The 14,981-nt window shown below is 43.7% G+C and overlaps 1 protein-coding gene across 19 annotated transcripts in view; it reads right to left on the bottom strand.

Annotated features, from left to right (window-relative positions):
• Nucleotides 1–14,981, bottom strand: part of fryl (furry homolog, like) — a 450,071-nt gene that overhangs the window by 20,196 nt on the left and 414,894 nt on the right. For all 19 annotated transcript variants that reach the window (XM_067987951.1, XM_067987806.1, XM_067987858.1 and 16 more), the window contains one exon: nt 9,036–9,104. In XM_067987951.1, the coding sequence (XP_067844052.1) occupies nt 9,036–9,104 (69 nt within the window). The remainder of the gene's footprint in view (nt 1–9,035; nt 9,105–14,981) is intronic.

Below are 14,981 nucleotides of genomic sequence, written 5' to 3'. Positions count from 1 at the left end.
TCTGTATGCTCCTTAGTATTTATGTACAGTCGTCTTTACGCAGTAAATGAAGTTCAGAAAACACAATTGCTTTTTAAGCCCATGGTCTGGATGGTCTGATTCCCTCAGCTTCCTTCAGAAGGCCCATGATCACTCTTATCCTATTGATGTCACTTAGGCTGGCCCATGTGTAACTCTAGTTGCACAACATGTGTTTGACTGTTAATAACCTCTGAAATGGGCCCAGCAACCCAACTGCTGGGAGTACGAAGTCATTAATTGACAGAAACTAGAGTGACATAAGCTTCCACAAATAGTAAAATGAGAAAGATCTGCACAGAATCACTAGTCAGAAATAAGATAAACCTGAAAAAATTCACATAAATTAAACAAAACAACTAAGTTATTTGAACATAATGTACTGGGTAAATCTCCCTACAGAGAAACACTGGAAGTGCTGGCAGCAGTCAATGTTTGTTTAATTCCTAATGTTAGCAATTTAACTTTTTAATCCAAGGAATGAGTGCCCTTTAATGTATTTTTATTAAAATTTAATGGGACTTTTTTTCAAGTAATGTTTTCAAAAAATGCTAAACTTGATGTTTTAGTCAGTCACTCGTTGAATGATAACAATCCAATAATAAATAAACGGAGTGAATATTGACACTGCCGCCAGGACAATGATGCGATGATGAGAGGCAGAGAGGCGGAAAGGTTAAGGGAGGGAATTCCAGAGCTTAGGGCCTAGGCAGCTGAGGGCACGGCCGCCAATGGTGGAGTGATTAAAATTGGGGATGTGCAAGAGGCAAGAATTGGAGGAGCGCAGAGATCTCAGAGGGTTGTAGGGCTGGAGGAGGTTACAGAGATAGGGAGGGGTGAGGCCATGGAGGGATTTGAAAACAAGGATGAGAATTTTAAAATTGAGGCCTTCCCGGACCGGGAGCCAATGTAGGTCAGTGAGCACAGGGGTGATGGGAGAACGGGACTTGATGCGAGTTAGGTTACAGGCAGCAGAGTTTTGGATGAGCTCAAGTTTATGGAGGGTGGAAGAAGGGAAGTTGGCCAGGAAAGCATTGGAATAGTTAAGTATAGGGGTAACAAAAGCATGGATGAGGGTTTCAGCAGCAGATGAGCTGAGGCAGGGTCAGAGACGGGCGATGTTACAGAGGTGGAAGTAGGAGATCTTGGTGATGGAGCGGATGTGTGGTCGGAAGCTCATCTCAGGGTCGAATAGGACGCCAAGGTTGCGAATGGTCTGATTCAGCCGTAGACAGTGGCCAGGGAGAGGGATGGAGTCGGTGGCTAGGGAACGGAGTTTGCGGTGGGGACCAAGAATGGCTTCGGTCTTCCCAATATTTAGTTGGAGGAAATTTTTGCTCATCCAGTTCTGGATGTCGGACAAGTAGTGTGACAAATAAGAGACAGTGGAGGAGTAGAGAGAGGTGGTGGTGAGGTAGAGCAGGGTGTCATCAGCGTACATGTGGAATCTGAATAGCGTTGCCGGGATGATGTTGCCGAGGGGCAGCAGGTAGATGAGAAATAGAAGGGGGCCAAGGATAGATCCTTGGGGGACTCCAGAGGCAATGGTGCGGGAGTGGGAAGAGAAGCCATTGCAGGTGATTTTCCGGCCACGATTGGATAGATAAGAATGGAACCAGGCGAGCGCAATCCCACCCTGCTGGACGACGGAGGAGAGGCGTTGGAGGAGGATGGTGTGGTCAACTGTGTCAAAGTGTGCGGGCAGGTCGAGAAGGATGAGGAAGTATAGTTTACCACTGTCACAGTCACATAGGATGTCATTTGTGGCTTTGATAAGGGCCGTTTCAGTACTTTGGCAGGGGCGGAAACCTGATTGGAGGGATTCAAACATGGACTTGCGGGAAAGACGAGCACGGATTTGGGAGGTGACAACACATTCGAGAACTTTGGAGAGGAAAGGGAGGTGGGAGATGGGGCGATAGTTTGCGAGGACAGAGGGGTCACGGGTGGGTTTTTTGAGGGGGGTGATGATGGCAGATTTGAAGGAGGGACAGTACCTGAGGAGAGCGAAACGTTAACAATATCAGCTAACATGGGGGCCAGGAAGGGAAGTTGTGTGGTCAGCAGTTTGGTGGGAATAGGGTCAAGGGAGCAGGATGTGGGTCTCATGGTCAAGGTGAGCTCAGAGAGGGAATGAGGGGAGATAGGAGAGAAACTAGAGAAAGAAGCGAGTTCATGGCTAGGGCAGGGGGAATCCTTACGGGAGGTTTGGCTTGGTGGGCTAGGAGATGGGAGGGAAGTGGCAGAGGCAGCTGAATGGATGGTCTCAATCTTAGTGACAAGGAAGTCCATGAGCTCCTTGCACTTTTCATTGGAGTGAAGATGGAGGGAGCTGGGAGAGGGGTTTAAGAAGATGGTCAGTAATGGAGAAGAAGAGCCAGGGATTGTCTTTGCATTCCAGAATGATCCTGGAAAAGTGAGCAGTTTTGGCAGAGGAGAGCAGGACCCAATAGTGCTTTATGTGATCCAGCCAGATCTGGCGATGAATGGCTAAACCATTAAAATGTTCAAGTCTGCGTCCCTTGGACTTAAGGAAGCAGTGATGAGGGCTGTCTCAAGGGGAACAACCAGGGTGAGAGAGAGCAATGGGTTTTAATGGGACAAGGGTATCAAAGGTGGAGATGAGGGTGTGATTGAGCCTATTGGTTGCTGCAGAAATGTCGTGGTGAATGGAGGGCCAAAGGCTAGACAGTTGGGGATTTGAAAGTGCAGTTGCAAGTGACTTGGGGGAGAGTTTTTTTTCCAGGGGTGGACACAGAAGGAAGTGGGGTTAGGAGGGGCAAGTGTAACCCTAAATTAGCTTCAAAACAACAAGGGCAAGCGTAACCCCAAATTAACCCCAGTTCTGATGAAAGGCCATTGACCTGAAACGGTAACTCTGTTTCTTTCTCAACAGATGCTGCCTGACTTGCTGAGTATTTCCAGCATTTTCTGTTCTTATTACCCCAAATTAACAATTGGTTTCGAAACCTAACTATCAAACAATAAAAATGTTCAGCTCAGACAGAACTGAACTCTAAAACTGTAAAAAAAATTCTAAACTGGTTCTGCATTTCGGTCTAATATCCGCATTAGATGCCCACATCCCATGAACGAATTTTAAAAAATGAAATATCGATGGATTTTCAGAAAATGTTCACTAAGGTGTCTCACAAGAGACTGGTTAGAAAAATTCAGGTGTATAGTACAAGAGGAAATGTAGCAGCATGGATAGAAAATTGATTGGCAGACAGGAAACAAACAGTTAGGGTAAATAGATGTTGCTTGAATTGGAGAGGGGTTGGAAGTGACATACTCCAACAGTCACCGCTAGGTCCACTTTTGCTCTCGGTATATATAGATGATTTGAGCTTGCATATGAGAAACACAATCTTGAAAATTGCTCATGACAAAAAAGGAAGTTTGGCTTCAGGAAAAGAGGCAGATTAGCAGAATGGGCAGGAAAGTAGCAGATGCAATTTAATGTGGATAAGTATGAGGTAACATATTTTGGGAGAAGAAAAATAAGGACTGGGTGTATACCCAGGACACTGAAGGGTGCAGATAAATAGAGAGACCTAGAAGTTCCAATTCCCTTAAAATGTGAGTGCAATCATTAAAAAGATTGATAGCATTTTAAGTTTAATAAATAGGCACAGAGTTAAGAAGTAATGATGAATTTATATAAAACATTGATTTGGCTACAGTTAGAGTACTGTTTGCAGTTTTGGGCGCCTCATTATAGAGAGGTCATTGAAGTCATAAGAGAGTGTAGAGGGCAAATTTATTAGGATGATGCCAGGGATGGGAAACCTTAGTTATGAGGAGAGACTTGAAATACTGAGACTACTTCCACTGGAGCAGCAAAGGCTACAAGGAGATTTAAAAGAAGTTTTGTAAATTATTGCTTCTTTTAAAGGAAAATTGGATAAATATTTGAAGCAGAGTAAGGTACAAGGCTATGGAAAGAGAGCAGGGTAGTGGGATTAGTTTTGGATTGCCCTAGCTGGTAGAAGTAGGGAACCTTGGATGACTCGGGAGATTGAGGCACTAGTCAAAAAGAAGAAGGAGGCATATGACATGCATAGGCAGCTGGGATCAAGTGGATCCCTTGAAGAGTATAGAGATTGCCGGAGTAGAGTTAAGAGAGAAATCAGGAGGGCAAAAAGGGGATATGAGATTGCTTTGGCAGATCAGGCAAAGGTGAATCCAAAGAGCTTCTACAAATACATAAAGGGCAAAAGGGTAACTAGGGAGAGAGTAGGGCCTCTTAAGGATCAACAAGGTCATCTATGTGCGGAACCACAAGAGATGGGTGAGATCCTGAATGAATATTTCACATCGGTATTTACGGTTGAGAAAGGCATGGATGTTAGGGAACTTGGGGAAATAAATTGTGATGTCTTGAGGAGTGTACATATTACAGAGAGGGAGGTGCTGGAAGTCTTAACGCGCATCAAGGTAGATAAATCTCCGGGACCTGATGAAATGTATCCCAGGACGTTATGGGAGGTTAGGGAGGAAATTGCGGGTCCCCTAGCAGAGATATTTGAATCATCCACCGCTACAGGTGAGGTGCCTGAAGATTGGAGGGTAGCAAATGTTGTGCCTTTGTTTAAGAAGGGCGGCAGGGAAAAGCCTGGGAACTACAGACCAGTGAGCCTGACATCTGTAGTGGGTAAGTTGTTAGAGGGTATTCTGAGGGACAGGATCTACAGGCATTTGGAGAGGCAGGGACTAATTAGGAACAGTCAGCATGGTTTTGTGAGAGGAAAATCATGTCTCACGAATTTGATTGAGTTTTTTGAAGGGGTAACCAAGAAGATAGATGAGGGCTGTGCAGTAGACGTGGTCTACATGGACTTCAGCAAAGCATTTGACAAGGTACCGCAAGGTAGGTTGTTACATAAGGTTAAATCTCATGGGATCCAAGGTGAGGTAGCCAATTGGATACAAAATTGGCTTGACGACAGAAGACAGAGGGTGGTTGTAGAGGGTTGTTTTTCAAACTGGATGCCTGTGTCCAGCGGTGTGCCTCAGGGATCGGTGCTGGGTCCGCTGTTATTTGTTATTTATATTAATGATTTGGATGAGAATTTAGGAGGCATGGTTAGTAAGTTTGCAGATGACACCAAGATTGGTGGCATTGTGGACAGTGAAGAAGGTTATCTAGGATTGCAACGGGATCTTGATAAATTGGGCCAGTGGGCCGATGAATGGCAGATGGAGTTTAATTTAGATAAATGTGAGGTGCTGCATTTTGGTAGATCGAATCGGGCCAGGACCTACTCCGTTAATGGTAGGGCGTTGGGGAGAGTTATAGAACAAAGAGATCTGGGAGTACAGATTCATAGCTCCTTGAAAGTGGAGTCACAGGTGGATAGGGTGGTGAAGAAGGCATTCAGCATGCTTGGTTTCATTGGTCAGAACATTGAATGCAGGAGTTGGGATGTCTTGTTGAAGTTGTACAGGGCATTGGTGAGGCCACACTTGGAGTACTGTGTACAGTTCTGGTCACCCTATCATAGAAAGGATATTATTAAACTAGAAAGAGTGCAGAAAAGATTTACGAGGATGCTACCGGGACTTGATGGTTTGACTTACAGGGAGAGGTTAGACAGACTGGGACTTTTTTCCCTGGAGAGTAGGAGGTTAAGGGGAGATCTTATAGAAGTCTATAAAATAATGAGGGGCATAGATAAGGTCGATAGTCAAAATCTTTTCCCAAAGGTAGGGGAGTCTATAACGAGGGGGCACAGATTTAAGGTGAGAGGGGAGAGATACAAAAGGGTCCAGAGGGGCAATTTTTTCACTCAAAGGGTGGTGAGTGTCTGGAACGAGCTGCCAGAGGCAGTAGTAGAGGCGGGTACAATTTTGTCTTTTAAAAAGCATTTGGACAGTTACATGGGTAAGATGGGTATCGAGGGATATGGGCCAAGTGCAGGCAATTGGGACTAGCTTAGTGGTATAAACTGGGCGACATGGACATGTTGGGCCGAAGGGCCTGTTTCCATGTTGTAACTTCTATGATTCTATGATTCTATGATGAGCTGAATGGCCTTTCTCTGTGCGGCAAACTTCTATGGTTCTATGTTGCAAATGTAAACATTGAAAATAATGGCAGTTAAGTACACTATCAACACAGCAATGCAAAATTTCACCAAATCACTTACTCAATTCAGAACTTCTCAGAGAAGACATGAATCGAAAGTTCTAGATATAATACTTTTAAAGTATTGAGTGGGCCCATCAAGATTTCTAAAATATGCTGCCAATGTTGCTGTCAGAAGCAATGGTGGTATTTGCATATATCACATTGAACTGGATGATGCAGATACCGGTACCACTCTCGACAGTAGCATCTACAGCATCTGTATCTCTCCGCATGACAAGATCATACAGCTCAATTCCAAAACTTATTTGGCAGATTTTCCATCTGTGGCAAAGAAAAAGGGAATTTGCAGCACAGAAAAGAGGTAATGCCATAAATAGCCAATTAACCTTCTAAATTTGTCACAGTAATGTTAAATAGAACAGCAGGAATTGATGTTCTAAGCTAATTGTTGTGAATCACCCTGCATGCCCACATATTGACCACCTGTTGGTTCTGCATAAGCCTGTTACTCCCAGTAGTTTATTTCAAGTAGCTGACAGCCTCCCTATCCTCAACTTCAGAAAGCCTGGCGGCACATTCCAGCAGGGGTAAAGGCACTGCAAGCCCCCACGCCTCCCCATTCATAATAGCCTGACTCCCCCACCTCCGCCGCCCCCCACCAATCATTGCCATCAGAAACTTTTGTGACTATTCCTGTAAATGTCTCTTTCTAAAGCTTCCCATCACTGGATGCCTTTGCGAAAGCCTCAGACAGAGCACGTTTGGGCTGCTTCACATGCAGGAGATGTCAAATAGTAGTAATGAAGCTCACCTTATACTTCAGTAATCTACTGACAGGAAGCCACACAGATAAAAACTGGGGCCTGGGGAAGGGATGGTATAGTTCACCAGCTCTCCTCCGCTCCCACCCCGGCTAACTGAGAGGAATTTCAGGGCATGAGGGGGAAAGGGACGGTTTAAGGAATTGGGGGAGGGAAGATTTAGCTTACCACACCTATCCTCCCCACCCACGAGAAAACAATCAGGGCCTGGGGAAATTAGAGCTATGCCATTTAGGAGTGAAATCAGGAAGTACTTTTTCACACAAAGGGTAATAGAAATCTGGAACTTTCTCCCTCGCAATTCTGTGTCAATTGAAAATTTTAAGACTGAGATTGATATATTTTTGTTAGGTAAGGGTATCAAGCGATTAAAGAGCAAAAGTGGGTAAGTAGAGTTGAGGTACAGATCAGCCACGATCTAAATGAATGGCAGAACAGGCTTGAGGGGCTGAATGTCTTACTCCTTTTCTTATATTCCTATGTTCAGAGGAGGGAGGGTCCCCTGCTTTTGGGTCCTCTCATCCTCATCTCCTTTCCCTCTCCTACTGCCTCTGTCCCCCTCTCTCTTCCTCCACTATCCGCTTTCCCCCCATTTGCCACCCCTCCCTCCCCCTCTTTCTACTCCATCTTCGTCCCTCCACCACAGAGTTGAAATACCCCCAAACCTCTCATGCTGCTCGACCTGAAGACTACATTTGGTCTTGATTGCCTGGGTGCAATACCATGAGAGACTGAGTAGTAATTTTTTGAAAAATTGTTTTTGTTTATCAAACATGAAACATAAATTAAATCCCCACAGCACACAAACCTTAAAGGATGCAGCAAATCTAGCAGGAATGCTGCAATATCAACTTGAATTATCAGGGATTCTTGCTGACAGCTATTCTGATGGCACTGAGGCTGAGTAGAGTAAACTGATATGTTACTCTGATAAGCAGAAGCAAAAAAAAATGCTTGACATATGACAATGTGATCAAACTCTACTTTTATATTCAAAACATCAGTACAGATTTTATAAATATTTATTAGCACTAAACAAATCCAAATACTTTCAATTTTTCCTTCTTTGTTTCTAGCTGGTGCCCTGACATTGTTCATAAATTTCAGGTAAATAATATTTATATGTAAGGTTTGATTCTGTGCTCCTGTGCTTCTAGCAGGTAGGAGTGCTCACAGGACCACATTGCGGGTGCACAGCATGATTTACCGTCCATTAAAATTGATGCTCTCCCTGCGAGTGTCACTACCCTTTGGAAGTGTGGCATCTGCCCAACATTTAGTTAAAAATAATAATGCGCTGCCTTGATCCTGTTCACAGTAATGGAAGGACAAGTGCAACACTATTTACACTCTAATGTTCAACTGGTCCCTTCTTCATTTACAATATTATGGAACAATAGAAAGTGAAACAGAACAACTAAATCAGTTTGTTATACTAATTAGTTGGGTAACATGCTGAGCAGACCAGTTAGAACATTCACTGGAAGAAACTATCAACTGCCCATTGATTTCTGTTCATCTCACAAAACAAAATAATTAACTGTAGTTCCTAAGGAGCCACTTTTGTTTGAACCAACATGAATGCAAAACCATGTTTATCTACACACATGAATATAGAGCAAGTTACAAGGACAATAAATAATCTGAAAGCAAACAACCACAAATACTGTAAAAATATGGTTCAATTCAAGATGCTATAGAGTAATATTCAAAAATAAATAGTGGTACCACATGCAGGATTCAAACCTCAGTATATGTATAACAGTATGCAGTTTCATAAAGGGAGGCCAATGTTTGCTTTACTATGCACTCCATCTTTGATAAAGATAATGGTAGAGGTTTTTGAGTTATAGGAGAAAGTCTGTTGCCATTAGCTACATTTGTAAAAATTATATCCAATTCAAATAATCAATTTGTATTATTCATATAGTAAAATAATTACCCTAAAACTTGAGAAAGGGAATTATGTTTTGTTCACAAAAACAATTATACTAATGCTCCTTCTTCCACTTTCTCCTAAGCTTTGCTCTATATCCCAGTACATAAGCAAAGTAGAAAAATGGAGGGGGTGGTGAAAATAGAAATAATATGAGGACACTCACCTGTGCATCCCTATTGGTTCTTTGGAGACCATCCCCTGCGCCAAAGGTCCTTTTACAGTTTTCCAACCACTGCATTAAAAAATGTTAAATCATATCAGTAAGTCAATAGTTTAACAGGCACAAAAACAACGATCATTTCAAATACAGTTAGATATGGTTACTCACACAAAAATCACAGATAACCATAACCAGATCCCACTCCTACAGCAAAACCAACACACAACATAAGTAGCAGGTCCCTAAACCCATAAACAATAACCTGGACGGCCACATCCCCCTTCTGGGACAACTGAGGTACTTTAGTGGAATAAACTGAGTAATGAGTCTGTCGCCAGGCTACAAGAAACAGATTCAACAGCACAAATGCCGGATCTGGCTCCCAGGATTCCGTTTCTCAAAATTTGAATGAAAATAGTATGTAAGCAGCTTCTAATGTCATTTAACTACAGATGATAGTGTCAATAACTAAGCTCAATATGTAACTCTATACTTGCAAACAATTGAGAGAACAGAATTGTACAATGATTGAACCATTAAAGTATACTCGCAGAATTCCAATTGTGATATCTCAATCCTAACTAACTGCAAACAATTTGATGTATTTCTTTTAGGGGAAGACAGGTTGGGGGGGGGGGGGGCGTGGTGGGAAGAGAACTAATTCCATGTTGATGTGATAGAGAAGGAAAATTAAATATCCAGATCCCCATTCCTGTTAGCTTTCCATCTCGGGGTACCCTTTTCTCTTATGAGAGATACAGCCATTTGCCTGTGCAGCCATTTGCCTGTGTCAGGATGTCAGGAACATAGGAACATGAGTCGGCCATTCAGCCCCTTGAGCCTGTTCCACTATTCAATTAGATCATGGCTGATCTGTACCCCAACTCCATTTTCCCACCTTTGATCCATATCACTTGATACCCTTAACGAATAAAATCTGTTGATCTCAGTCTTGAAAACGTCAACTGACCCAGCATCCACAGCCTTTTGCGGGAAGATCATTTCAAATTTCTACCACCCTTTGTGTGAAAAAGTGCTTCCTGATTTTATTCCTGAATGGCCTAGCTCTAACGTTAAGATTGTGTCCCCTTATAATGGATTCTCCCAGAGGGAATAGCTTCTCTCTTATCAAATCTTTTTATCATTTTAAACACTTCAATTTGATTACCCAAGTGTCCAAATTCCCAGAGGATCCATATATCTGGAGATTTCCCTCTCCATTTATGCTTTTGAATTCCTCCTTTTCCTATTCAATAAATCTACCTCAAGCTCACCCTTCCTTCAAAATCTCATGGCTCAAAACTGTTCCAAAAGTCTCAAATCCCTGATTTCTGGCCTGCTAAGGAAAACCTCCTGCAGAAAGGCCATTCCTACACCACGATTCACTAAATTCTAATCCTCTTGGCAGATACAAATTTAAAAGAGATGATATATTTTTAAAATTAGGTACAAATTATAATTAAGTACACTAATAGTTTGTTCTTACTTTTAACCAGAGATGGTCATTATTGTCCATTATAAAACAATATTGTGTGTATATAAAGTAAGCAAATACCATTTCTCAACACTCCGCACCCTCCCAAAAAATCTGTGTAATTCTGGTCACAAACAAGGAAGACAATTCTTCATTTAATGAATTTAAAAAGTGCATCAGAATCAGTAAATTAAATTTGATGGCTTGTGCAAGAATGGATGGAATACTCCAGAGACTGTGGCATCAGTTTCAATTAGTGAATGGATTCCAAGTTCCATTTGTAAATCTTATTATGCCTCTTATGTGACCCAATTTAATTGTAGTGTAAATTTATGAGACAGAGCTTACAACAGGAGATGCATGTAAAATAAAGAAGCAGATCCTCATATTCCCATCCCCCACTGGTCAAATATTTAAATAAAGGTAATAAAGTTGCAGTATGCTACATATATTGCAATAAAAAGCCAAACCAGAGGAGGGTGGGAGTTTAATATAATTTGGTGATTTAAATACTGCATATGCGGCTTTCACAACCATTTAAGCCAAAATTGGGAGAGCTGTCCCACAGACTAGTCAAGCAACAGCCTGACATAGCCATACTCACAGAATCATACCTTTCAGCCAACATCCCGGACTTTTCTATTACCATCGCTGGGTATGTCCTGTCCCACTGGCAGGACAGACCCACCAGAGGTGGCGGTACAGTGATATACAGTCAGGAGGGAGTGGCCCTGGGAATCCTCAACATTGACTCCGGACCCCATGAAATCTCATGGCATCAGGTCAAACATGGGCAAGGAAACCTCCTGATGATTACCACCTACCGTCCTCCCTCAGCTGATGAATCAGTCCTCCTCCATGTTGAACACCACTTGGAGGAAGCACTGAGGGTAGCAAGGGCACAGAATGTACTCTGGGTGGGGAACTTCAATGTCCATCACCAAGAGAACCTCGGTAGCACCACTACTGACCGAGCTGGCTGAGTCCTGAAGAACATACCTGCCAGACTGGGCCTGCGGCAGGTGGTGAGCGAACCAACACGAGGAAAAAACTTACTTGACCTCGTCCTCATCAATCTACCTGTCACAGATACATCTGTCCATGACAGTATTGGTAGGAGTGACCAATGCACAGTCCTTGTGGAGACGAAGTCCCGTGTTCACATTGAGGACACCATCTAACGTGTTGTGTGGCACTACCACCGTGCGAAATGGGATAGATTCAGAACAGATCTAGTAGCTCAAAACTGGGCATCCATGAGGCGCTGTGGGCTATCAGCAGCAGCAGAATTGTATTCCAGCACAATCTGTAACCTCATGGCCCGGCATATTCCTCACTCTACCATTACCAACAAGCCAGGGGATCAACCCTGGTTCAATGAGGAGTGTAGAAGAGTATGCCAGGAACAGCACCAGGCGTACCTAAAAATGAGGTGCCAACCTGGTGAAGCTACAATACAGGACTACGTGCATGCTAAACAGCGGAAGCAACATGCTAAGTAATTTCACAACCAACAGATCAGATCAAAGCTCTGCAGTCCAGCCACATTCGGTCGTGAATGGTGATGGAAAATTAAACAACTAATGGGAGGAGGAGGCTCTGTGAACATCCCCATCCTCAACGATGGCGGAGTCCAGCATGTGAGTGCAAAAGACAAGGCTGAAGGGTTTGCAACCATCTTCAGCCAGAAGTGCTGAGTGGATGATCCATCTCGGCCTCCTCCCGATATCCCCACCATCACAGAAGACAGTCTTCAGCCAATTCGATTCACTCCACGTGATATCAAGAAATGGCTGAGTGCACTGGATACGACAAAGGCTATGGGCCCCGACAACATCCCGGCTGTAGTACTGAAGCCTCGTGCTCCAGAACTAGCCGCACCTATAGCCAAACTGTTCCAAGTACAGCTACAACACTGGCATCTACCCAACAGTGTGGAAAATTGCCCTGGTATGTCCTGTTCACAAAAAGCAGGACAAATCCAATCCGGCCAATTACCGCCCCATCAGTCTACTCTCAATCAGCAAAGTGATGGAAGGTGTCGTCCACAGTGCTATCAAGCGGCACTTACTCGCCAATAACCTGCTCACCGATGCTCAGTTTGGGTTCCACCAGGACCACTCAGCTCCAGACCTCATTACAGCCTTGGTCCAAACATCGACAAAAGAGCTGAATTCCAGAGGTGAGGCGAGAGTGGCTGCCCTTGACATCAAGGTGGCATTTGACCGAGTGTGGCACCAAGGAGTCCTAGTAAAATTGAAGTCAATGGGAATCAGGGGGAAAAGTCTCCAATGGCTGGAGTCATACCTAGCACAAAAGAAGATGGTAGTGGTTGTTGGAGGCCAATCATCTCAGCTCCAGGACATTGCTGCAGGAGTTCCTCAGGGCAGTGTCCTGGGCCCAACCATCTTCAGCTGCTTCATCGATGACCTTCCCTCCATTATAAGGTCAGAAATGGGGATGTTCGCTGATGATTGCACAGTGTTCAGTTCCATTCGCAACCCCTCAGATAACGAAGAAGTCCGTGCCCGCATACAGCAAGACCTGGACAACATCCAGGCTTGGGCTGATAAGTGGCAAGTAACATTCGTGCCAGACAAGTGCCAGGCAATGACCAGCTCCAACAAGAGAGTCTAACCACCTCCCCTTGACATTCAACGCCATTACCATCGCCGAATCCCCCATCAACACCCTGGGGGTCACCATTGACCAGAAAGTTAACTGGACCAGCCATATAAATACTGTGGCTACAAGAGCAGGTCAGAGGCTGGGTATTCTGCGGCGAGTGACTCACCTTCTGACTCCCCAAAGCCTTTCCACCATCTACAAGGCACAAGTCAGGAATGTGATGGAATTCTCTCCACTTGCCTGGATGAGTGCAGCTCCAACAACATTCAAGAAGCTCGACACCGTCCAAGACAAAGCAGCCCGCTTGTTTGGTACCCCATCCACCACCCTAAACATTCACTCCCTTCACCACCGGCGCACCGTGGCTGCAGTTTGTACCATCTACAGGACGCACTGCAGCAACTCGCCAAGGCTTCTTCGACAGCACCTCCCAAACCTGCGACCTCCATCACCTGGAAGGACAAGGGCAGCAGGCACATGGGAACAGCATCACCTCCAATTCACACACCATCCCGACTTGGAAATATATCGCCGTTCCTTTATCGTCGCTGGGTTAAAATCCGGGAACTCCCTACCTAACAGCACTGTAGGAGAACCTTCACCACAAGAACTGCAGCAGTTCAAGAAGGCGGCTCACCACCACTTTCTCAAGGGCAATTAGGGATGGGCAATAAATGCTGGCCTTGCCAGCGACGCCCACATCCCATGAACGAATAAAAAAAAACTTTAATCTTGTTCCTGGCTCACAACTTCTGTTAACTATTAGCGGTGTACGTATCTGTCTAATACATATACGCAATAGTCAGGAGATAAGGTATTAAAATGAACAGATTTTAAAATCCAATAATGTCCACAATCATCATTCTAAATCTCTAAATTTTGAATAAGCGAGCAGAAGTGTGTTAATATTATAGCAGCATCCAAATTTTTTTTTAAAATCGATGTCAACAGTGGAATCCTTCGAGTCTGCAGGACCTACATATTAGTATGTGCTCCTCACAGTTCAAACGTTGCAAAATGAAAACCCAACAGTAGCCCAAATATTGCACTGATCTTTTTATTAACAACATGTCAGTTATAAAGGCAACAAAAATAAACGCGTATCAAATTATCCACAATGCAGCTTATGAACTTCATATGGAAACTAATGTTACGATTATACCTACCTGGTCAATACAAGTAGAGCACATCAAATAGTCCAACATGACTTGCACAGCCCAGGTTACACTCCTTGCACATATGGGGCACACCATTTTCCATGCAAAGGCACCTATATGGTATGTTATATGTTGCATATGTATCTCCACATGAACAGTTGTATCCCTGGTTTTGCTGGATCCTGGGGCCCTTACTGTGTATGACAATCCAACTTCACATGCAGTAAATTTACTTACTGGCATAAATCTACCTGTTTGGAATGTTGCGCTCATGCCATTAAGTAAATGTAGGCCCTTTCCATGTTTGTTGTAACGTCACTACATGCACTGGGCTTCAGGACACCATGTCAGATCCATTGGTTAGACTGGGCGAGGGGCGTGGTGGAGGAGGGGGCTGGTGTTACATGATGTTAGTTCAACCCCAGCCTACCTCCTCAAGTGAGTGTAATGTGTCCGAAACTAAGCAAGAATTTTAAGCTGGATAAGTTTAACAATGCATCCACAGTGATAAAAGTCTGTTACAGTAAACAAATTCTTGTACAGTTTGTTTTACGTATTTGTTTAAAGTATGGTTTTCATGTCTATAAGGGTACAATTTAAAATGATTGTCTTTCTGATTTGCACTTCATAATTTTAAATATGCAAAAATTATTCTGTTCACTTAGTATTATGTTGGTCTCTCTACAAAGA

Source organism: Heptranchias perlo, chromosome 1, assembly GCF_035084215.1.
Source record: "Heptranchias perlo isolate sHepPer1 chromosome 1, sHepPer1.hap1, whole genome shotgun sequence".
NCBI classification, from domain to species: domain Eukaryota; kingdom Metazoa; phylum Chordata; class Chondrichthyes; order Hexanchiformes; family Hexanchidae; genus Heptranchias; species Heptranchias perlo.
Note: the sequence above shows the minus strand (reverse complement) of the source record. Positions and strands in the feature narration are given on the sequence as shown.